This window comes from Podarcis vaucheri (assembly GCF_965113315.1).
Source record: "Podarcis vaucheri genome assembly, chromosome: 16".
NCBI lineage: Eukaryota > Metazoa > Chordata > Lepidosauria > Squamata > Lacertidae > Podarcis > Podarcis vaucheri.
The window spans coordinates 13901366-13926382 of record NC_138754.1 but is presented as its reverse complement, the minus strand read 5'-3'; the positions used below and the strand labels follow the sequence as shown (position 1 = coordinate 13926382).

The window sequence follows — 25017 nt, the reverse complement described above, 5'->3', positions numbered from 1 at the left end:
CCATGCGATCGGCAAGTCCTAGGCGCTGAGGTTTTACCCACAGCGCCACCCGCGTCCCAGTTAAACAATAATAATACTCTTATTCAATTGATTATATTATTTGTTTTAGAACTTTTTATAGACTAAAGTGACAACCCCCTCCTCCATTTAATCACCTCTCCACCCCTGCTGGCATGTGGCCCCCAGAAGGTTTTCCAGAAAGTTATGTGGCCCTTGAGCTGAAAAAATGCTTCCCTAGCCCTGTGGTGAAATGGTCAGAGTGCTAGACTAGGACCTGGGAGATCAGGGTTCAAATTCCCACTCAGCCGTGAAGCTCACCAGGTGACGCTGGGCCAGTCGCCGTCTCTCAACTGGCCTACCTTAAAAGGATCGCTGTGGGGATAAAATGGAGAAGGGGGGAACCGTGTACAACTCCTCAGAGGAAGCACTGGGGTGCGAATGTAAGAATAAATAATACAGAATAAAATGAACTGAAAGTGAATATGTACAGTTGTCACCTTTGATCGCCTTTATTTCTGGGCAGTGAAGTGTCAAGACAGGAGAATCTGCTGGCTTGCGACAGAAAAGAGCATCCCATGACACTCCTTAAATGCACAGACAGTTTGTAAAATGTCTCCTGACTGCCCATGCTGGCTGTTTCTTCCAGGGTGAAAGGGAAAACTCACTGCTCGCTGCCAACCCTTGCAATGGGGTTCTGTTCCCTGAGTATCTGAAACTCCCACAAAAAAATCAGTTTGTACCCCAAGCAGAAGCCCCCACTAAAGAATCCAAAGCATCCCTTTAAAGCATGTGCAGGGAAACATTGGCCCTCCAGATGTCACTGAACTACAACTCCCATAAGCCTTGGCAAGCAGGGCCAACAGCCAGGGGTGATGGGAGTTGTAGTTCAGCAACACTGGAGGGATGCAGACTGCCTGCACCTGCTTCAAACAAGAAAACCAACCAACCAACCAACAAATCAACCAGCCTCCCCATTTGGCAGCCAGATAATCCTCCGCCAGCAACAGGGGTTATGGTAAAGTTAAAATCCCCCATGGAGTCAACTCAGCAGCAGAGGAGTTCCTAGTGCCCCTCCTCATCTCTTCCTCTGGCTATTTGATACGGTGGTGGAACTGGACAACGGCCTTCTCCTGGTGATGGGTCTCGATGGAGCCTGGCCGCAGCTTGCGGATCTCGTGGATGGCGTCGACGCCAGTGATCTTCTGGGTCTTGGCGAGGTAACAGGCCAACATGGTTCCGGTTCTGCCAAATCCCAGCATGCAATGCACTGCCACAGCCTGGTGAAGAGAGGGAAAGCCACAGCGTGAAAGGAAATTTACATTTGTGAAATTGAAGAGCTCCTGGCACGTCTGCACACTACTGTCGCATGCTACCCTGACCTCTGAGTGGTGCGAGATCCCAGGAGTTCCAGGCACTTACCCAAGGTTTGCGTTTCCTTTGGAATGAGGCACAGCAGAGACTGTGGTGTATTTATGATATATGGTTTATTTACATGTATATACAACCTGAGCCTGCATTCACACCCCAAGACTGGCATTTCCTTCATAGCCACAGCCTTGGATTCAAAGAGAAATCAAGCATTGCTCTGCCTCTCTCTTGCTTCTAGATCACATCACTGTAGGCTCAACCCTCACCTCTCATCTTTCTAACTACCAGCCAATTGAGGGAGGGTTTCCTAGGAATGGGAATTGTTAAATCACTCTGGCAATTGCAGCTCTGTGAAGGGAATAGGAGTATCCTAACAACTCTCAGAATCCTTTAAAAAACTGTAATTCCAAGGATGCTTACCCATGATTGAAGTGGTATAATAGTGATTTAAACTTCAGGTATGGATGGGGCCTTGCAAATCAGTGCCATTAATTTTAAGGTCTTTATTGCAAGAAATCTGCTTGTAAAAAAATGTGGGGTGTTTTTTGTTGGTTTTTTGCAAATTAGGGAAGCATCAGGGAAATGCACTTGAACAGGAAGACATCAGAAGCGGTTTGCCAGGTGGGGTTTCCATTGGGTGGGTCGCTGTTGCTTACCACAAGGGAGAGGTGAGGTGCTGGATTAGCTCTGCTGGTGCTTTTGCACCAGCCTGAACCTCTGCCACCTCCCCACCCTCCCACAGTGACCCACTTGCAGTGAAGCTAGTGAAGCTACTGAGCTGCTTCTTGAACCTACCTATTCCATTCTGAAACAATGTGCAAATGGGGGGGGGGGGGAAAGCCACCCATCAAAATCCGTACCTCTCCGAATTTTACAAGGTAGTTTTCCAGTCAAGCAATGTGTACAAATACACAGACGCACAAACGAAAGTGTAAAAATGGCACATTACAGTACAGTGGTACCTCGGGTTACATACGCTTCAGGTTACATACGCTCCAGGTTACATACTCCGCTAACCCAGAAATATTACCTAGGGTTAAGAACTTTGTTTCAGGATGGGAACAGAAATCGCGCGGTGGCGGCATGGCAGCAGCAGGAGGCCCCATTAGCTAAAGTGGTGCTTCAGGTTAAGAACAGTTTCAGCTTAAGAAGGGACCTCCAGAACAAATTAAGTACTTAACCCAAGGTACCACTGTACACTAAAAATAACATACGCAAACACATTGTATTTGACAAAATTGCTCATAAATTCACACTAAAATTTTCATGGGGATTGTTTTTTAAAATCACAAACTGATGTGGAAATGTGGAGACTTAAGGTTGAAAAAGAAACTCAAGGAGATAAGAATCCAGCCCACTGCTCAAAGTCCAGTTCTCCACCCCCGGCATAGACAACACTAGACCAGCTAGAGAAATTGCCTTGATACGGCGGCATGAAAACTGACCTCCCCCTTGGCGTTGGCATCGTCCACAATCTGCAGGAAGCGCTGGATTTGCTCAGGCGAAGGCGGGCAGAAGTCGGTGATACGCAGGCGGTGGAGCTGGATGCCGGGGCAGGTGTCGTGGTACGGCGGGCTGCGCTCCGTGAGTGACACCAGATGTCGGATGCCATGTTCATGCATGTACCGGTAGTGTGCGGGCAGGCGGGGCATGGCCAGCCCCGCCAGCTGGCCTGGCGCTACCCAGGAGAAATTGGGTGGCTTGTCGGACGCCATGGACCCTGTGAGCGAGAGGGAGAGAAAAACCAAAGCGGAGGTAGTTCACCAAAAGGCAACTCCCTTCTCCCTGCCGTGTTCTCAGAAGGCTGCCTGAGAATTGGGCGCGGTTCCCTAGTGCCACCCTCTGCGGAAAACTTCGCCTCGGTGCGGTCTGGCTGGAGCTGCCCTGAGTGCAGCCCCGGAGGATTCTGGGAACAGAGCCGCCACCGCCTAGCCCTCAACGCAGCCAAAGGTATTGGGTTGGGATTAAGCGTTCTTAGAACCAAAGCTGGTTTGTGTGTGGAAATCCGCTGCCCGATTTGGAAAAGAAAACAAAACACAGGATGATCGCTGTGCTAACAGAAAAAGGGTGGGGAGGTGCCGGAGAGAGCTCCGGCTGTTGTCTTTGCAGGTATTAAAAGTGAACAACACAGGAAAGGGAACAAAAAGGTATTAAGCAAACATTCGCATAGTGAGGCAGCCTTTCTCTGTGTACCAGCTGCTGGAAGACACACAGAGGAAAGCGCTACTGTCTTCACATCCTCGTTTCGGCAGGGACACACTCTTGTCTGGGCGATCTTCTGAGGGCCACATGTCAGCGATGACCGGGATCAGATGCAGAATTTCCACCAAGGTCACTGCCTACCTCTGTCTAATGGTAGGACCGGCCATGGGCAAATTGCTGGGATGAACAAGTAATAATCTGTTATTTGCTCGTTTTGCACCTCACTTACCTCATGGGTTATTGTTGTGAGAAGCCCCTTTTGCAGAGGAGGCAAAAGAAAACTGGAACGCTGCAAGAGAAAGAAGTAAACACAAGAGATTTTTGTTTTAATTAGATCCTCTCGGCGGTGCTGACGAATTTACTCCAGCAACCTATTGCAGAGGAAAAATAGCAGGGTCTTGTGGCACTGAGCCCTTCCTGCTGACCTGTTTATTGAGCATTCATCCAGATTTGCTGGTAGAACGCTTGTGTGGAGGTTATACAATGTCCACGCTTTACTGAGCACTGGCCCTGATGTGTTCACAGGGAGGACAGACACCGTTTTGTCAGTTGATGGTTAACTCAAGATTTTGGGTGCTTTCCTCCATCACTGTCTTTACTTTCCTTATTTTAAAAAATAAGTTGATATGTTGCACCAGAGGGAGCTTTAATTGCACCATTTTAAAGTTCTCAAATATGCTTGAATCTCTTCTGGGGAATAGTGGAGGTGTCCTAACATAAAGACTAACTGGCATAAGATTATATGGAGCAAAGTAGTAGAGCAATTCATGATGGATAAAGCTCTCAACGGCTATTAGCCACCAGGACTTTGTTCTCCCCGCACTGCCAACTAAGCTACCAGAAAGAGATAATATTCACATCAGTTGTTCCACCTGCTTTTGCCTCTAGCCCCGCTGGCCATTGGCATGTGGCCCCTAGAAGGTTGCTCAGAAGGAAATGTGGCCCTCAAGCCCCCAAAACAACTCCACCCCTGCATAAAGGGTCAAAACAGCATTGCAGATTGGTTGTATGAGTAATAAAAATGGCTGGAGTCTCTAAACCTTCTCAGAAGAGTCGGCTTGTTCTTGTCAAAGGACAAGAAAGGAGATTCTTTTTTTTAAAAAAATGTTTTTATTAATTATGGTTTATAGAGAAAAAGATAACGTAATATATTTCCCCTTTTAAAAAACCAAACCAATACTTTTATGTAGTTACAATAAAAAGGGGGGTGGGGGAGGAAGAGAGAAAGAAACAGAGAGAGAAAAGAGAGGGTAGAAAAGAGGTTAAAAGAGAATGATAGAAAGTAAAATTCAGAAATTAAGGGACTTCCAATTCTTCATCTGCCCGCTATGTCAATCTTTAGTGCTGTATTGTTTTTAATATTCGGTTGGAAGCTGCCCAGAGTGGTTGAGGAAACCCAGCCAGATGGCCAGGGTATAAATAATAAATTATTATTATTTAAACAATAAGTTGTTGTTGTTGTTGTTGTTATTGTTGTTGTTGTTATCATCATCATCATTATTTAAAAACAATATTCCCTTAGTCCAATCAACTATAACAAAAAAAGAGATTGTGACCAAAACTTAGGAAGACCTTTCTGAGGGGGAGAGCAGATTGGCTTGGCCACCTGTCAGGGATTCTTGAGCTGAGATTCCTGCATTTTTTTGGGGGGGGTTGGACTAGATGCCCCTTGTGCCCTTCCCAACTCTACAGTTCTAGGATTCACCAAGCTTCCAAGGCCCGTCAAGCACAGAGGCATGATGGGAATCTCTGGCGGCGGCCCACCCTTGGCGCTTAAGAGCGATGACTCAGCGCCTCTTCCCACAGATAACAAAAGCAGGGGGGATTATCTCCTCTGAGGTCACCGGAGTCAATGAGAAAACCTGCAGGGAGGCTCTCCGGGTGGGATCATGTAATCTCTCTGCCGGTGGAACTACCCAGACCTGAAGCTTTGCAAAGCAGAAGCCAATGGCCCAGGGTGCCGCCATCTTTGTTGGCCCTCAGCCCAAGCAGATATTCCCTGGGTGGCCTCCCAGGGGAAGGAGCCTTCACAGGCCCTCCAAATGTCCCTATTTTCCAGGGACAGTCCCGGATTTGCAGAAGCCGTCCCGGTTTCTGATTTGATGCCAGAATGTCCTGCTTTCCCTTAGAAATATTCCTATTTTCATCAAAGAAATGTTGTAGGGTATGGAGTTATGCAACCCCATAGCCGAGGAGATAAGTAACTATACAACCTTTAGAAGACATCTGAAGGCAGCCCTGTATAGGGAAGTTTTTTTAAATGTTTAATGTTTTATTATGTTTTATATATGCTGGAAGCTGCTCAGAGTGGCTGGGGCAACCCACTCAGATGGGTGGAGTATAATAATAATAATAATAATAATAATAATAATAATAATAATAGAAAAGGACGTCCCTAGTTTCCCCGGAGAAATGTTGGCAGAAAATCTGCTTCAATCCCTGGTGGCATCCGTTTCGGAGCTGTGCAGGATCTGGTGGGGACTGCGCTAAGGAAGAAATAAGGATAAATATATTTAGGGCTGCAGATGTACAGGTTCACTGAGTCATAGCTGTCAACTTTCAGATTTGAAAATAAGGGATCAGCAGCCTCGAAAATAAGGGGACAGTCTACAGGATATCTAACAATCCAGGATAGCAGTGGGAAGCAGCAGAAAATGGTGCCGGAATAAGGGAATTTCCCGCAAAAAAAAGGGAAGATTGACAGCTATGCACTGAGTTCAGTGGGGCTTACTCCCAGGTAAGCATGCCTAGGTTTGCAGATGCAGTTTATAATGCCCTCCAAAATGCAACCTTTGGTGTTACAGCAGCCTCTTGTGGCCACCATTGCTCTGTACAGGAGAAGCCGAAATCTTGCTTGTGAGCTTCTCAACTAGGCCTCTGGTTGGCCATTGTGAGCATAGGATGCTGGACTATACAGGCTCCCTCCAGCCTGATCTAACAGCACTGCACTTCTCTCTGCCCCCACCCCCTGCAGCCAAGGAAAGATAAATTTCCCTAGTAGTTAAAGGGTTAGTGGTGAAGGCGAGTTTAGGTGCTCACTGGGCCAAGACGATTTGAGCATAGTACACCGATCCTGGCCTGACTGCCAATTACGTAGTTTCAATTCAAAGTGCTGGTTGTGACCTATAAAGCCTTAAGCAGTATCTCAAGGACCGCCTCTCTCCATATGAACCTATGCAGACTCTTCAATCATCCTCTGAGGCCCTTCTTCATGCGCCCCACTCGCAGGAGGTCCGGAAGGTGGCAACACGAAAACGGGCCTTCTCTGCAGTGGCTCCCCGTTTGTGGGATGCTCTCCCCAGGGAGGCTCGCCTGGCGCCTTCATTATACACCTTTAGGTGCCAGGCAGAAACATTCCACTTTAGGCAGGCCTTTGGATTATTAACATCTTATGCTCTTTTAAATGTGCCTGTGAGAGGTATTTGTTTGCTTTGTTCTTTTTCTTGTTCATATTATGTCTTTTGTGAATTTCGCCTTGTACTCTTATTCTGTAAACCACCCTGAGGTCTACGGATGAAGGGCGGTATATAGATTAAATACAATAATAACAACAACCTGAGCCCCAGGAGATCTGCCTCCTCCCCTCCACCCATCAACACTACATATCTGAAGATCCTTGCATCTCTCCAAGCCAGCTTCCAAGTAGTGCATTTCCAACATTATTATTATTTATTAAATTTGTATGCTGTCCTTCTCCCATAGATCTAAGGGCAGTTCACAACATAAACTTGCAATATAAACAACACAAAATACATAATGAAAAAATAAACAAAACAAAACCATCCCACCCAAGCATAGGCCTTCTATATATCTCTGTTCATCCTTTGGGAAGTCACATACCATCCAAGCACAATATTAAGAGGTGGGCTTCTTTCAATGAAGTACAAATGGAAAATAGTAATTATTATTTGCTTCATATTTTCTGGCATCCCTCCATGGGACAGTCATCCCCAAACCTCTTTCCGAAAGCATTTTATAGGATACACATATATACATAATTTTATGTAAGGCAGCTTACACCATGGAAAGAATACGTAAGTACAACATAACAAAAGTAGTCACAAACTCTCTGTGGAATGCCCTCCCTTCAGATGTCAAGGAGATACAAGAACTATTCAACTTTTAGAAGACATCTGAAGGTAGCCTTGTATCTGGAAGTTTTTAATGTTTGATGCTGTTATTATGTTTTATATATACTGTAAGCTGCCCAGAGTGGTTGGGGAAACACACCCAGATGGGCGGGGTATAATAATGAAATTATTATTATTATTATCATCATCATCATCATCCTCACCAACAATAAGTAAAACATCAAGAAGTATACAACCAAACAGAAAAACTTCAACATAAATAATGAGCTCTAAAATAAAGATACAAAAAAATAATATCAGCAACAACCACCCCACCTGCAACAAACCCCCCTAAACAATAGTTCAGGCCAAGGCTCTGTTCAGCAGCCTCAACTTTTGTAGTTGGAGTCAGTCAGAGCCCTGCCCTCCCAGGCCAGGTGGAAAGGGCTCACAAGGCAGGGAGAAGGTATTCCAGGACTCACAGCCAAGATGGATAAGATTCTCTCTTTTGTCTAATTTCCCCCTCTTTGAAAGCCTTCAGAAGCTAGCAGTAGATAGGGGTAGGGAGCCTGTTTGAATCTCGGGTGCCACACTTCATTCTGGGAAACCTGTTGGGGGCCACATGCCAGAAATATGTGTAGCCAGAGGCTAAAGCAGGCAGAACATTACTGGTGTGTCTGTTTCCACATGCATCTATCTCCACCCTCCAGCCAGGCAAAAGCACTGAAGGGGGTGTGGCCAGTAAGGGGTGTGGCTCTGGAGGATGGGGAAAGTCCTGAGGGCCAGGCAGAGAGGCCTGAAGGGCCGCATTTGCCTCTGGGCCTGGGTTCCCCATCCCAGGACTTGCCCCTTTGACAGAGTGCATGAGACACAAACATTATTGCTTGCTGCTGATCTTAATTTTGTACTGTATTTTTATATTGCTGTAAGCCAGAATCATAAAACTGTAGAGTTGGAAGGGAGTGGGGTGGTTTCTTGGTTTGTTTTTGTTCTAGTCTGCATTCTCGCTTTGTATTTTCTATGTTGTGAACTGCCCTGTGATTTTCAGATGACGGGCAGTATACAAATTTAATAGAGGAATAAAATACATCATCATCATCATCAACCTTTTATTCGACCGTCAGTCAGAAAAAAGTACAATTGTCAATACACAGTTAAAACATCCAAGAAGATTTTAGAGCTTAGCCAACACTAAAATGGGCTAAACAGATAGCCCCATATCAATACAGTCAATTATAGTCTTGCGGCGCTTAAAAGCTAAAAAAAGAAATTTGGCCACCAAGGAAGGTATAGCTCTAGCGACATTATTCAGCAAGTGTAAAACCTGGTTTTCTCCAGGTAGGGAGCTAAATTGACATAGAAGTGAGGAATAAAATACGTAAAACCTTGTTTGTCAACAAACTTAGGAACTTAGGACTAGTCTACCATCTTTCAGTGCAGGAATCACAGCTGGGATCTTTGGGGAAGGGCAGGTAAGATATCCAAATGCTCCTCCAAACAATAGTTTTCTCATCACTCTTTTTAAATGTACAGAAAACACTCTGAGGGCAGATTTAAAACCACGTACTTCATATACAAGCAGACTGCTTGTCAGTCCTCGCCCCCCTTTGCTAGACAGCCTAAAAATAACCCTTGGCAAAGAAATCTTGTCCCAGGACGACATTGAGGCTGCCCTCAAACGCCTCCCCCCCATATAGTCCTTTAGTGAGTCAAATCATTGGTCCATCTCGTTCAGTATTGTCGACACTGACTGGCAGCAGCTCCCAGGGATTTCAAGCGGGGACATTCTCAGCGCTACCGCAAGATGCCAGGCAGTGAACTTGGGACATTCTGAATGCCAAGCAGGTGTTCTATCACACAGCCGGTCCCACCAGTATCCTGTAAAGTCTTCAACTGGTGGGTCGGGGCAAGCGGACCTGATCTAAGGTGGGTCGCAGGAGGAACACTCTCACCCTGCAAATAGATGGGGGAAATTTAAGAAGCGGGTCTCCAAATGCATGTTTGGGTTAAAAGTGGTTCCTGGGTGGCTGCCAGCTTTGGGGCATCTACGGCTCGGCATCCGTGCATGTGGATGGGCAGCGCGCCCCTGGAATCAAGGCCCCCTGATCTGCTGCCGCTTTCCCCCTTTTTCTGACATTGTTTTGGGTACCCGATTTCCCGCGCAGTACCTGAAACGAAAAGCAGGGTTGCAAAACAGGAGAAAGGAGCCGGCTTGGAAGTCATACCGATGCCAAGGGGCGCACTTCCTGCCCGCCCAGTGCAAGCGGAAAGGGAACCTCTGCAAATGCCCGTCCTTTGGAGAGCAGAAGAGTGCAAGGGAGCCTCTCCAAATTCCCAACTCTTGCAGCAAGAACCAAGCCGGGCAGAAGGAGCTGTTCAGGGTGGGACTCCCAATCCGCGTCGGGAGGTCTCCATTCTTGCTTCCTGTGGACCCACATGGTGATCGCAGTGGGTCAGGATTAATTAACAATCCCCGGGGGCCGGAGAGTGCGCCCTGCCTGCTTTTACGCATGTGTTTGTTATGGTGCGCCCTGTTTGCCACTTCCCTCTGCGTGTTTTGCTGCATCGCCGAACACCCACCCACCCGCGTGTTTTTTCCTCCTGAGAAGTTGCTGAGTCGCTGTGCGGAGCTGATTCCAGAAGCTGGCCCGTTGTTGTTGTTTAGTCGTTTAGTTGTGTCCGACTCTTCGTGACCCCATGGACCAGAGCACGCCAGGCACTGCTGTCTTCCACTACCTCCTGCAGTTTGGTCAAACTCATGTTAGTAGCTTACTCTAAACTCTAAGCTAAATTGCAAGAGAAGACTAAGTGGGGTGAAAAAGAGATAAAGCGAAGTCTATTGTCATCCTCCTGCCAAGGAGATCTCCACCTCTAAGACAAAAGGACCACACAAAGAGTTTAAAGGAAGTCCACAACAGAGATCTGATGCGAAAAAGTTCTCTTTAGGTATGGTGTTCAGGCGTAAATGAATTTCCTAAGCTGGAAAAAGGCTTTTGGATCTCAGAAAACAAACTAAGAAACAAACCCTGAAGTCCACCAGGGAAGTTGCCTTGCCCCTGAGCTATGGCCCTTACCGTCCCACAAAACCTGGCTAAGAATACTGTCCTAAAAGGCTCTTGGAATCCAAGGTTTGTGAGGAATGGTTTTGAGCTGGAAGGAGTTAAAAAGAGAAGCCAGTGCTAGTTGAGGTAGTTTTGAAAGTGGGGGGAGAGGAACAGTTTTGTCAATACTTTGGGGAAATCCCTAGGAAGTAAGCAACAGGAAACTCAGCCTACCCAGGTCAGTTCAGATATAAATGCCGCGAAAGTTTGCAAAATTTCACAATTGCAGATTGACTTTGCTGAGAACAGAAGTTCCCAACAGAAATCAAAAGCAGATTCTGGGGTCGCTTTGACCAGTTTGTTCTGTGTCCAGCCAGAATGGAGATCCTTCACTCCTCTCTCGTCATCCTGGCCTGCCTTTTAGGGTCTCTGGCAGAGGAAGGTGAGTGCCGTGTTGAGCTGTACAGTTGAAATGCCTGTAGCTCTGCACCAGAGCTAAACAGCTGGATCGTCTGCTGTGGAACCACCAGGGCAGGATGGGGGGGGGGGAATCCTGGAGGGCTCCAATTGGTTCTGCAGCGATAGAACTGCTAGCGCATTGGAGGGACAGATAGGGCTCTGGAACCTGGGAAAGGAGCCCATGTAGGACAAGGAAAACGCTGATCCTAAACCTCTACTGCCTTGTAGGATGTCTTTGGGAGAAGAAAAGGCATATCCTCTTTCGAGGCTTTTAATGTTTAATAGATTATTGTATTTTAATATTTTGTTGGAAGCCACCCAGAGTAGCAGGGGAAACCCAGCCAGATGGGAGGGGTATAAATAATAATAATTAATAATAATAATAATTATATCCAGAGTGGAGTCCCTTAGGTGGTTGGATGGCACCTTGTATGCCTTCTTCCAGCCACTCCTGCTGCCAAGCTGGTGCCAAGTGTATTGCTCTGCTTTCCCTTGGACCATATTGGTGAGGCCGAGGGGGGGGGGGTCTTGTCATCTGGACAGCCCAGGACCTCCATGCACACTGCCTAGGCTTGCCCCCCTCACTTCGGTGCAGCTAACGCAGCAGTTTGACTTCCCCCACCGGAGGCATACTCCATTGTTTCTCAAGACCAGGGGTCGGCAACCTATGGCCCATGGGCCACAAGCAGCCCATGGGGGTCATTTAACTGGCCCACGGACCCCCGCTACCTGCTCGGTCGGTTCCCGTGCGGCGCACTAAACTGGCGCGGCGTGGAGCAGAGCAGGGACCGCCTTCTGCGATGCTGGCCGGCTTCCCATTGGCTGTAGGAAGCTCCTGCACCCAATGGGAAGTTGCGCCAGAAATAGTGTTTGTGCATGTGTGTGTGTGTGTGCAGTCCAGCCCACTGCGGCGTCTGCGGGATTGTGAACCAGCCTAAGCCACAAAAACTTTGCCGACTTCTGCTTGAGACAGATGGACGCCAACAGCATTTGCAAAGCTAAGCAGGGTCCGTATTGGTTTCAAATTGGATGGGGAGCATTGAGATTCCTGACCCTCAGAGTCCCTTCCAGCTCTCCGGTTCTGTGATCCTATGAATGAGCAGGAGTGGTCCGGGTTGCAGCAGGGCTGATGGTTGAACACATTTGAAGGAAGTGGAATAACACATTGCCATCTAAAGAACTGCCCCTGACCATAAATCTAGGGTGAAAGGGTTTTTTTTTTTAGAGAGGAGACCATGAGGCCACCGAGTCAAGACTCGAAAATAGCCACTGTGCTGCTGTTTGTGACTCAGAGGCACTTGGAGGAAGGAGAAGATTTGGATGGGGAAAAGCTGGGGTTTCCCGGTGTGGTGAAAACAAACACAGCTGTGAGATTACTATTTTGAATAGGCTGCGGGTTATGAACTTGGATTACCTTTGTTTAAAGAACAGGAGTGTCCGTTGACTCATTGCTAAGAACAATGCGAAGTGCTGGTGCTCATTTTTAAGTAGTAATGAAACAAAGATTTAGTAAAGAAAAATAATAAAATAAAATCTAGTAAAGGAAAATAAAAAAATAGTAGAGATTGGTTCTTCAGAGCAAATGAAGGTCTTGCACCTTGCACACATGTTCTTGTTCCTCTGGGCAAATTACTTGAGATTTTTTTCAAACCCTTACTGTCTGCTGTGGTTCAAATATTTAACTATGCATTCTTGTGTTTGTTTACTTGTTTGTTTGTTGTTGTTGCACCTCAGGTTCTGCTTGTGTGCTTCCCTTAGATACCTAGTTGGCCAATGTGAGGACAAGATACTTGACTAGAAGGCCCACTGACCCGAAATACAGTGGTACCTCGGGTTACATACACTTCAGGTTACATACACTTCAGGTTACAGACTCCGCTAACCCAGAAATAGTGCTTCAGGTTAAGAACTTTGCTTCAGGATAAGAACAGAAATTGGGCTCCGGCAGCGGGCAGCAGCAGCAGGAGGCCCCATTAGCTAAAGTGGTGCTTCAGGTTAAGAACGGACCTCCGGAACGAATTAAGTACTTAACCTGAGGTACCACTGTAGCATCTTATGTGCTTATGCCATTTAATCCTGCTGCTTTTTTTAAAAAAATATTGTCATTAAATTTATTGTATTTTAATGATTTTCTTCTGACTTTTGCCCGTGGATCATGCTTCCTCAACCTCGGCCCTTGAGATGTTTTGAGACTACAATTCCCATCATCGCTGACCACTGGCCCTGCTAGCTAAGGATCATGGGAGTTGTAGGCCAAAAACATCTGGAGGGCCGAGATTGAGGAAGCCTGCCGTGGATTATCTTAACAATGGCATATTGGTGGTTTATGAACGAAGTGATTCATTAACAATACCAGCACAAAACAACTTTTGCATGTGATTCTGCCAGAGTCACAGTTCAGCCGTTGGCTAAGACTGTTGGTTTTCTGAGCTCATAATTAAAAACGGTGGAGATCCCACCCAGCTCAGTGTTCAGCCCAGTGTGAGACCTGTCTTCTACAGAGGGCATGATTTTCTATGATAAAGGTGGAGAAGCAGGGCTGACCAAGGCATTTTGCCACCTGAGGTGAGCTGGAAAATGGTGCCCTCTGCCATGTCTCACTCCTACAGAGGGTTTTATGTCACATGCACCCTCACCAAAACTGCTTCTAAGCTGTAGGGTGGGGCATGAAACAGTGTCAGCTCAATACATTTTGCTGCCTGAGGCAAAGGACAAGATGGCGCCCTTCCCCAAGGCCCATACACAAGCCAACTGGACTTAATCTACTCCAATACTGGTGAAAGGATTGTATCTTCCACTGCACCTGAGGGCAGCAGGCTAACACAGGGGGGTACAGGGCACTCATAGCTGTGCTTACTCCCTGCTAGGGCTGCCATACGTCTGTAATTTCTTGGACATCGCTGGGATTTGTCCGTCAAAAATGGCGTCCGAGTGAAATTTTGGAAAATAGCTTGAAATGTCTGGGAAAACCCAGGCGTATGGCAGCCCACATTGGAAGTGTTGATTTGCGAATTTCCAAACACACACACACACACAAAAAAAAAAAACCCAACAACTTTATAAAGCTCAACAACTTTGGTCAATGCCCCCCCCCAAAGTCTGGATTTTTACTATCTGAAATATGGCAACCCTACTCTCTGCCCCCTCACCATCTGCTGCTTAAGGCAGCTGCATCCTTGTGCCTCATCATAGGGCCAGCCCTTCAAAACAACAAGTCCCATAGAAGTGAAGGCATATTATCATATGACCTAGCATTCTTGCTGACACAGTCATACCTTGGTTCCCGAACAGTTTAGTTGCTGAACAAATCAGCTCCCAAATGCCGCAAACACGGAAGTAAGTGTTCTGGTTTGTGAACGTTTTTTGGAATCCAAAAGTCTGACGCGGCTTCCGCTTGAGTGTGTCTTTATATGTTATTTTATGTTGTGGTATAGAAATTTAATGAAGAATAATAACAACATACCCTTCAACATTTCTCCAATGAAAACAGGCATGTTCTATTCCATAATAATAACATTTTTATTATTTATACCCTCCCATCTGACTGGGTTGCCCCAGTCACTCTGGATGGCTTCCATCATATATGAAAACACAATAAAACTTCAAACATTAAAAAAACTTCCCTATATAGGGCTACCTTCAGATGTCTTTTAAAGATTGTCATCTCTTTGGCTCGGTGGTTGCATAACTCCATACCCTCCAACATTTCTCTAATAAAAATAGGGACGTCAAAAGGAAAAGTGGGACATTCCTGGATCAAATCAGAAACCGGGATGGCTTCTGTAAATCCAGGACTGTTCTTGGAAAATATGGAAGCTGAGAGGGTCTGAAACAACAACAACAACAACAACAACAACAACAACAACAGGTCTATAGGGTAGGACCAAAAGTCAGTGGGCTACAGGATATTAAAGCAATCTCTCAGACAACGTTCAATTAACACCTGCATGTAGTTATAGGTGTGAGGAAAAAACCCTTACTCTCTTCTTTTCCTGCCTCCAGACCTTCAAACGAAGGTATTCATATTCCCAGCGAGTTCAAACACAGCTGCTGTGGTTTTGAATGCCTCGTTCCAGGATCCTTTGACCAGCGTCACCATCTGCCTGAGAAGCTACACATTGCTGAACCGCAACTACGGCCTCTTCTCTTACGCCACACGGAAAAGCGACAATGAGCTCCTGATCTTCAAGCCCAAACCCAACCAATACAACTTTTATGTGGGTGGCGCATCGGTGACCTTCAGCGTTCCAGAAAGAATGACCTCTGGACCTCAGTGGGAGCACATCTGTATGAGCTGGGAGTCTGCCACGGGGTTGGTGGAGTTCTGGTTGGACGGGCAGCCTCTCCCCCGAATGGGCATGAAGAAGGGTTACTCTATAGGCGCAGGGGGATCCCTTCTCCTGGCGCAAGATCAGGATTCCATTGGAGGTGGCTTTGATATCAACCAGTCCTTTTTAGGAGAGCTCACGGATGTGTACATGTGGGACCGGGTGCTGACTCCAGATGAGGTGCTTCTCATCCGCAATGGCGGCACCCTTTCCAAATATATTTTGAACTGGAGATCCCTGAGCTATCAAATTAAGGGGTATGTCGTAGTTAAACCTTCCCTGAAGACCATCTACTGAACTAGGGAGCTGCCTTAAATGAAGCCCTTGCCTAAAAAGAAATAGAGCTGTCTTAAAATTATCCAGATTTTCTTCAGGGTGTTTCAGTGGTGACGGTGTTGATCTCAACTCTTTCAGCCTGTGAACAAGTTCCGGGAAATCATACATGCAACTTCTTGTATACCATTGCCCTTCTAATAAAAAAAGATTGCATCTTATTTCCTTTTCCTTTTTTAAAAAAATGTTTGTATTGCTGAGGAGAGAATGGGACAGATGTCCAACCAGATGTGGGAATGCTGTGGGAGAGGGTATATTGATTTAATAGTATCCTTCCTCACTCATGCTTGTGAGTCAGCAGCAGCAGAGTGCATTCCCCAATATATATCAGGAATCTAGTTGGTAGATTCATTTGAATCCCTTTCCTTAAGCAATCCAATCTGGCTTTGTCCAGATTGGGTTTTGTTCCTGGGAAGTCCCCTTTATCCCTCCTAAAGAGAATAAAGACACAATAGCCTTCTTTATAAGTTATAAGAAGTTTACTTGCATTCAGTTCACAGCTGGATCCCTGAAGTCAGGCTTTAGCTTAGAGTTACAGAAAAGAATGTGGGTTCATTCCACATGAGGATTTGAGGTGTGAGAGCCAGCGGACAGCAAAATACAACAGTATCAGCAGAAGAACAGGGGTCTCCCAGGGTCACGCCCATCTACCTGGTCACATGCAGGGGGAAGAAGCCCCAGACCAGTGGAATGAGTGGTCCACCGAAAACAAGGGCTAAAGCGAGAGCTGGGAAAGGACAACTTGTGCAAACAACTTTAACAACTCAACCACGTAGATCATCTGTCCCAGCTGTGTTAGACGAAGCTGGTCAGGCTGAAACAGAGGATATGGCTGCAGGAGGAGCTGAGTCTACTTTATTAAAACAGATGCTAGATCAATTTGCAATCTTAAATAAGAAAGTGGACAAACAGACAGCAAAAATAGATATAGCCACATCCTCTATTACAAAACTTACTGAACAAGTGACACAACATGCACAAGAAATTGGAAATCTTAAAGACACAGCATCTGAGAACCGGAAGTTGGCCGAAGCTGCCAATTTGAAATCCGAGCAAGCAAATAAAAAAATTGAGGAAATAAAAGGAGAAGTAAGGCCACTCTTTAAACATATTAGTGACCAGCAAGCCTATCTGTCTATGGTCGAATTGAGAAATCGGGAAAATAACCTGAGACTCCGCCTTATCCCAGAACTTGAGAAAGAAGATTTGATTGGCTATTTGACAGAGGAGTTCTCCAAATTCTGGGGTATAAAAGTTGATCAAGATTTTAAAATAACAACTGCATTTAGATTGGGAAGAGTGACAAGGAAGGACAGACCCAGGGACTGTTTGATTATCTTGAGATCTAAACAGGAGAGAGACAAGATATTGGACCTACATTTTAAGAAATCACTTGAGTTCCAAAATAAGAGAGTGGAAATTTACAAGGATATACCAAAACAACTCTTGGACCTCAGAGCTGTGTATACGGACTTAGCGAGACTATTGAGAGGCAACGGGATACCTTACAGGTGGGAGTTCCCTCAAGGGTTATCTTTTACATATAAAGGAAAGAAAATTAAAATCAAAACACAAGAAGACTGCCAGAAGTTCCTGCACGACCACGGAGAGGATTTACAGAAAGGGATAGCGGCTCCTTGGCCACAACCACTGTCTGGAGCAGGACCATCGCCTACTGCCTCGGCTACGGAGGAAAAAGAGGACACCCCACTATAGAGTAGCAACAGAATAATCAAGGATGTCTCTGCAGCTATATAGTTGGAATATTAATGGCGCAAATTCCCCGGAGAAAAGGAGAAGGATTTTCCATATTTTGAAAAAAGAACATCTGGATATAATTTGCCTGCAGGAAACACACGTGACAAGACTCCAAAGGAAAGTTTTAATTAATAAAAGATTAGGTCAAGAATTTATTTCATCAGACAGGGTCAAGAAAAGAGGTGTGGTGATCTATGCAAAGGAGAATTTGTCACCAAAACTTTTGTTTAAAGATGAACATGGACGAATTTTGGCAATTGAAACACAAATTCAAGGAGAAAAAGTGTTGATATTAGGAATTTATGCACCAAATGAGGGGAAATCGGAATTTTACAAGAAACTGCATGAGACATTGCTTGACTATCTGGACTATACTAACATCATCATGATGGGAGACATGAATGGGGTAGTCTCTACCCTAATGGACAAGTCCCAGAATCAAAATTTGACTAAGGATGGCAGACTACCTAAAACCTTTTTTGAACTGACTGACAATATGGATTTGATTGACACTTGGAGGACAAGGAACCCCCTAGGTAAGGAGGGAACATTCTTCTCTGAGGCCCATCTGTCATGGACAAGAATCGACCAGATTTGGGTAACTAGAGGGCTGGCACCTAAGATGGTAAGAGTGGAAATCTGCCCAAAGACTTGCTCCGACCATAATGCTCTGAAAATGGAATTAAGACTTACTCCAGCTGGTTCCTTCAGATGGAGAATGAATGACAACCTGTTAAGAGATCAAGAGATTGTAAAGAAGGGCCAAAAAGCTTTAAAGGACTATTTTGAGATTAACTTGAACACCTCGGTGGAAAAGCGAACAATCTGGGACGCAAGTAAAGCTGTAATGAGAGGGTTCCTGATACAACAGAACACAATAAAGAAAAAACTCTGGAATGGAAAAAAGGATAAGATACTAGAGAAGATAAAAGATGGAGAGAAGAAACTGAGATTAAATCCAAAATCAAAAGAGACTTTGAGAGAAATTAAATTCCACCAATCACAATATATGAAATTGATAAATCAAGAAGTGGAATGGAAAATAAAACAAATGAAACAAAGATCTTTTGAATCAGCAAATAAATGTGGAAAACTGCTAGCATGGCAGTTGAAGAAAAGACAAAAATTGAACTATGTTACCAATCTAGAGGTCGAAGGGAAAAGCATTCAGAAACCAGGTGAAATTAGAAAGTGTTTCCAGAAATATTTTAAAAAACTGTATACGCAAGGGCCCGAGGAAGTGTTTGAGATGGATCAATTTTTGAAACTTAATGGCCTACCAGAACTTTCTCAGGAAAAGAGATCAACCTTGAATCACAGAATAACACAACAGGAAATTGAGGCTGCCATTCAGAATATGCAGTTGGGCAAATCTCCAGGCCCGGATGGACTTACCTCCAAATATTATAAGACATTAAAAGACTATTTGATACAACCATTAATGGAGGTTTGTAACCAGATTATGGATGGAGGGAGAGCACCAGAAACGTGGAAAGAAGCTTTCATTACATTGATACCCAAAGTGGAAACTGAAAAGACTCAACTAAAGAACTACCGTCCCATCTCACTCCTTAATGTGGATTACAAAATATTTGCAGACATTTTGGCAAATAGATTAAAAAAGGTATTGAATGAAGTAATTCATAAGGACCAGGCAGGCTTTCTCCCGGGCAGACATTTGTCTGACAATACTAGGAACATCATTGATATTTTGGAATTCTTGCAAACTAATATTAACACTAAAGCAGTGTTAATCTTTATAGATGCGGAGAAGGCCTTTGACAATATTTCCTGGAAGTTTATGAAGAAGAACTTGGAAGGGATGGGAGTGGGACGGGGGTTTGAAAATGGTTTAGAGGCAATCTATTCAGAACAGAAAGCTAAGTTGATAGTGAACAATGTGGTGACAGAAGAGTTTCAAATTGAAAAAGGGACACGCCAAGGGTGCCCTCTCTCCCCCTTACTATTTATCTCGGTCCTGGAGGTGCTCTTGAATATGATTAGGAAGGACCGGCAGGTACAAGGAGTACAGGTCGGAGTGAAACAATATAAACTGAAAGCCTTTGCAGATGACTTGGTTTTGACATTACAGGAGCCAGAATCTAGTACAAAAAGAGTTCTTGAACTGATTCAGGAGTTTGGTCGGGTGGCGGGATTTAAGTTGAATAAACAAAAAACTAAGGTATTGGGTAAAAACTTGACATCTTTAGAAACAGATGGGTTTCAGAGGGAAACAGAGTTAAATGTGGTGAAAAAAGTGAAATACCTGGGGGTAAACTTGTCTTCCAAAAATTTGAATTTATTCAAAGATAATTATGAAAAATGTTGGACAGAAGTGAAAAAAGATTTAGAAATTTGGTCAAGATTGAAACTTTCCTTGTTGGGCCGAATAGCAGCTATAAAAATGAATGTTTTGCCAAAGATGTTATTTTTGTTTCAAACCTTGCAGATCGTGGACAGAGTGGAATGTTTTGGAAGGTGGCAGAAGGATATCTCAAAGTTTGTTTGGCAGGGCAAAAAGCCCCGAATAAAGTTTAAAATACTAACTGATGCAAAAGAAAGAGGGGGGTTTGCCCTGCCAGACTTAAGGTTATATTATGAAGCTGCCGCCTTCTGCTGGATGAAAGATTGGTTCTTGCTTAAGAACACTGATGTCCTAGATCTGGAAGGGTTTAACAACTCTTTAGGATGGCATGCGTATTTGTGGTACGACAAGGTAAAAACGCACAAAATGTTTAAAAACCATATTGTCAGAAAAGCAATCTTTATAGTCTGGACAAAATATAAGGACTTGCTAGAAAATAAGACCCCGAGGTGGCTATCACCAGTGGAGGCCAAGGCGCGGAAAAGACCTAATATGGAGGTCGGTTGGCCGACATATGGGGAAATAATAGAAAAAATTGGAGATAATTGGAGGTTACAGAGTTATGAAAAATTAAAGGACAAGGTGCAAGATTGGTTTCATTATGCCCAGATTCAAGAGGTATTTAAGATGGATAAAAAAAAACAGGCTTCCAGGTGGAAAAATCGAAATTAGAGACAGAATTGTTAGAACCAAAGACTAAGTTATTATCAAGAATGTACAACTTGCTGCTTAAATGGAATACCCAGGATGAGACAGTTAAATCGGCCATGATAAAGTGGGCCCAAGACATTGGGTACAACATCATGTTTGAAGACTGGGAAAGGTTATGGACCACCGGTATGAAATTTACGGCATGTAATGCCCTGAAAGAAAACATTATGAAAATGATATACAGGTGGTACATGACCCCAGTCAAACTAGCAAAGATATACCATTTGACTGACAATAGATGTTGGAAGTGTAAAGAGGCCGAAGGGACATTCTTTCACCTGTGGTGGACGTGCCCTAAAGTGAAGGCCTTCTGGGAAATGATATATAATGAGTTAAAAAAGGTGTTTAAGTACACCTTTCCTAAGAAACCAGAGGCCTTCCTATTGGGCATTGTCGGCCAAAAGGTGTTAAAGAAGGATAGAACGTTTTTTATGTATGCAACTACTGCAGCAAGGATTCTCATTGCCAAATACTGGAAGACTCAAGATTTGCCCACACTGGAAGAGTGGCAAACGCAGCTGATGGACTACATGGAATTAGCCGAGATGACTGCCAGGATCCGTGACTTGGGGGAAGAAGCGATGGAGGAGGATTGGAAAAAATTTAAGGACTATCTGCAAAAGTTTTATAAATTATATGAACTATAAAAATCCGCACGATCTGGAAAGATTAGCACCAGCAAAGAGAGTGGAGGACATATGAAATTAAAGAAAAATTAATGATTGAACCAATGTTTAAATGTTGCAAATGACATTATATTTGCTTTTTTAGATTAAATTGAAAATAAGTAATTTAAACTAAAACGTAAGCTTTTGAAAGTATAATGAAACGCATGAAACAAGATTATAATTTGTTGATATCTTTATTGTAAAGAATGCACTGTGAAGGGGATGTGGGGAAGTCCGACAGGAAATTGAAATAAGTTTTGAAAAGATCTATATTTTCTTTTTTCTTTCTCTTTTTTCTATTCTTCTGCTGTTGAACTGAATGCATGTCTTTATCTGGAAAAATGCAATAAAAATATTAAAAAAAAAAGAAGAAGCCCCAGACCAGGTGTGACAGGAAGTCTTCCTGGCTGGAGTAACATCCCCCTTTGTGTCCACTCTGGGCAAACAGGAAGTGTTGTACTTTACTGCTTATGTTACATCCCACACCAGAATGGTCCAGGCAGGTTTTGGGAGGAAAGTCTTTGTTTTGCTTCTCCCAAAATTTGGAGATGGGGAAGTAGAGTTGTGTGCAAAATGGCCTCTTGGCACCCTCCATCCTATTTCGGAAGCAGATCACTTTCGGCTTTTTTTTGGGGGGGGGGGCTTTCACAAAATTTCTCCAAGGGTAGGAGAAATCTCCCAATGTTTTCTCAGGGCTGGCCTCAGCTGCACCATTAGCAGCGGTAGCAGTGCAGCTACCTTCTGGACTGGAGAAAGAAAATAAAATACCGTATTTTTCACTCTATAAGATACACCTTTTCCCTCCTAAAAAGTAAGGAGAAATGTGTGGGCGTCTTATGGAGCGAATGCAGGCTGTACAGCTATCCCAGAAGCCAGAACAGCAAGATGGATCATTGCTTTCGATGCACAGCGATCCCTCTTGCTGTTCTGGCTTCTGGGATTCAGAATTTTTTTCTTCTTGTTTTCCTTCTCCAAAAACTAGGTGCGTCTTATGGTCTGGTGCGTCTTATAGAGCGAAAAATACGGTGTTTCCACAGATGCATAAAATTGCTTTTACCTCAGTGTGGATATTTAGTAATTTGTAGATCTGTATCAAATGGGAACTTCACAGCCAGAACATTTTGACAGTAAGAGCAGTTTAACAATGAAAACAATTAAGTAGAGCAGTGGTGGGGAACTTTTCTGGCTCCTCCCAGGCCAACATTGACAGTAGGTTAGTTTTTCTGTACACACTCACAAGCCGTTCTCTCTTGCATCCAAGCAAGTAAAAGACATCATCACACTTCAAGGACTCATTCTGGCCAAGCAAAGACACTCAAGGGGGGTGCAGAGCGTATTGCAGATATTAATATTGGGCAGCTTGAAGCAGTAGGATGAATAAAAACTCCTGGAATAAAAATGGTCCAGACCCATCAATATAATCCGAAAGCTTTACTCGAACTTTCTTCAAACAGACTTAAAACAATAAAGAGACATCCAAGTGGTTGCATAATTTAAATGCTTTTCCAAGCATAGGTTCAGCTTCTTTAAAACATAATGCAACTCCAAACAGACCAGAAATCAACAGTCTTCCTCTCCACACCAGACTCCATTAAAGTCTGGAGTTGTTTTCTCCCCAGGTGAGACCTGATTACTACATATCTCTACTTGGTTTTTTTTTTGACCCACACAAAATTGTGATTTGCAACCCTCCCGTATATGTCTCTCGTTGCTAGAGAATTGAAAGGGATGGGGATTCAGTCCTTTACAACAGACCACCAACCCTCAGAGTGCTTCACTCCCATTCCAGAATATTCCGCGTCTCGTGCTAAGCCTACAGATTACCTTTTTTTTGAAGTAGCAAAGAAGACAATGCACAGTGTGATAAGTCAAGCTCTCAGCTCAGGTGGTGGCCACTGAGGGAATTTTCAGATATCCAGCAGCGTTTCAGAGCGCTTTAAACAGAAGAAACACATCTTTGTTTCAGGTAACAGGCACCCTTTGTTTCCAATAAGAGATGTTGTTTTGGCCAAGGAGAGTCCTGACAGTGTGGAATCTTGTTCAGACCTCATGTTTCCCCGTCGCCAAATCATGGCTCTGAGATCAGGAGAGGACTTGAACTTCCTCCTCTCTGCTTTTGTCCTTTAATGTAAGGTTACCAGATTTTTTTCAATGAATCTGGGGACACTTTTCAACTTCACTGGATTTTGTTTGGGAACTGATTAGTAAATCCGGGGACTGTTCCCAGGAAACGGGACGTCTGGTAACCTTACATGGAGTTTTGTCTTCAACACAACTGAAGACCAAACAACCTAAAACTGATAATTTAGTCTAGGAATGGTGGAAGAAATTTGATTTCATTCACCTTTAAAGGCAAAAGCAATGTATGCAGCGCTTTCCAAAGCAATACGCGAACTGAAACGCAGTTTCTGAATTTTGCAATGCCATTCTACGGCCAAGTAATGTGAACAAGAATGCACACTCCTTGGATAGGAGTGGGCATAAACTTGTGCATATTAGTTAATAACATACAAAAATGCATTATATTTGAAAAAATTGCTGTGCAGAACATTGTATGTTACCCAAAATCTTATATAATGATGGGAAATGGAAATGGACAGATTTGCCCCTCCCCAACACCTCCACACTGATAAGCAAGAGGTATCATTATAGATCACGGATATATTCTAGTCAGGTGGGAGACCAGGATAAGCATGGTGAGAAGATTAAAATAATTCACACGAAAAAGTATCAAATGAAGCAGAACTGCAGTGTGCACACCGGCAAGTCACCAGATATCTCTGTTTCTCAAAGAGTGACGTATTTTTGCAATGAAATTTCCCCTAACATAACACATTCCTGTATTTATTTATTTTTAACTAATAAATGCATTTACATGCAGACTTTACCCTAGAGCAGGTGTGGGGAAACTTTGGCCCTTCGCTTGTTTCTGAACTACAATTTCCATTATCCCTAGCAAGTATGGCCAATGGCTAGGCATGCTGGGAGCCGTAGTTCAGCAACATCTAGAGGGCCAAAGGTCCCCCCCCACCTTAGTACATGCCACGCAGGACGTGGCAGGATAACTGCATTGCAAAATTCAGAGTACAAATTTCAAAGGATGTCTGGGTTTGGGTTCACATATAGTTTTGGAAAGTGGAAATTAATTATGTTTGTCTTTAAATGTGAACTGAATTGGATTTCTGTCCCTTCACTAAGTTGGAGGGTGAATGTAGGGAGCCTCCCACAGTGTTGGAAGCTTCCTGAACATTTCAGGTTTTCCAGAGAGGCAAAGCCACCTGGTTTGCTCAGAAGGAAGGTGTTAAACCAAGCAAAGGTCTGGTGAAGGCTAAGAAACTTGCCTGGGGAGAATCCAAGGGCCAGATAGAGATTCCTGGGGGCCCACATCTGGTCCTTGGGCCTGAGACTTCCCACCCCTGCCCTAGAATCCAAAGAGGAGGACATCAACATAAAAGCACAGAAGTAAATGCCAGAGGTGCTCTTGTGGATTAAGGGGGCAGTAATCTTGATTGTTCTGTAAGATTATCCCTAGGATAGGAAATACACTTTAATAATCTTGCCTCTAATCTTTTCAGCAGCCTTGGCAGGCATAAAAAGCCACCTGAGAAGCAACATTTACCAGAATGGGATAATAGGCAACCTACCTTCTGGACATGTGCTTCTTAAGAACAGGTGCCAGGTAGAACTCAACAGCCAAGAAGATGGAGTCCCAAG

General features: G+C 44.3%; 2 protein-coding genes across 4 annotated transcripts; one reads left to right on the top strand and one right to left on the bottom strand.

Annotated features, from left to right (window-relative positions):
* Window positions 1-485: 485 nt before the first annotated feature.
* DUSP23 (dual specificity phosphatase 23) lies at window positions 486-25017 on the bottom strand. Of its 3 annotated transcripts, none has more exons than XM_082202859.1 (4): window positions 24948-25017; window positions 3800-3859; window positions 2814-3088; window positions 486-1277 (listed from the first exon to the last, which is right to left on the bottom strand). In XM_082202859.1, the coding sequence occupies exons 3-4, from the start codon at window positions 3081-3083 to the stop codon at window positions 1092-1094; spliced, it is 456 nt and encodes a 151-aa protein (XP_082058985.1). In that variant the 5' UTR covers window positions 3084-3088; window positions 3800-3859; window positions 24948-25017; the 3' UTR covers window positions 486-1091. The 3 variants fall into 3 exon arrangements, with proteins under 3 accessions (XP_082058985.1, XP_082058984.1, XP_082058983.1); XM_082202858.1 differs by lacking the exon at window positions 24948-25017 and adding an exon at window positions 9809-10286; XM_082202857.1 differs by lacking the exons at window positions 3800-3859; window positions 24948-25017 and adding an exon at window positions 9809-10286.
* On the top strand, window positions 10939-15962 carry LOC309520874 (serum amyloid P-component-like). The gene is made up of 2 exons (XM_082202850.1): window positions 10939-11123; window positions 15143-15962. Exons 1-2 carry the CDS (start codon window positions 11060-11062, stop codon window positions 15763-15765), a joined length of 687 nt encoding a protein of 228 aa, XP_082058976.1. The 5' UTR covers window positions 10939-11059; the 3' UTR covers window positions 15766-15962.

Bases quoted from the DNA above. Each gene is read 5' to 3' on its own strand.
- DUSP23 (XM_082202857.1), bottom strand. From the start codon at position 9,863: ATGACTTCCAAGCCGGCTCCTTTCTCCTGTTTTGCAACCCTGCTTTTC. The intron at 3,089-9,808 runs GTACTGCGCGGG...TCTCGCTCACAG, and splicing joins AACCCTGCTTTTCGTTTCAG to GGTCCATGGCGTCCGACAAG. The intron at 1,278-2,813 runs GTCAGTTTTCAT...TCTCTTCACCAG, and splicing joins ATGCCAACGCCAAGGGGGAG to GCTGTGGCAGTGCATTGCAT.
- LOC309520874 (XM_082202850.1), top strand. From the start codon at position 11,060: ATGGAGATCCTTCACTCCTCTCTCGTCATCCTGGCCTGCCTTTTAGGG. The intron at 11,124-15,142 runs GTGAGTGCCGTG...TCCTGCCTCCAG, and splicing joins AGGGTCTCTGGCAGAGGAAG to ACCTTCAAACGAAGGTATTC.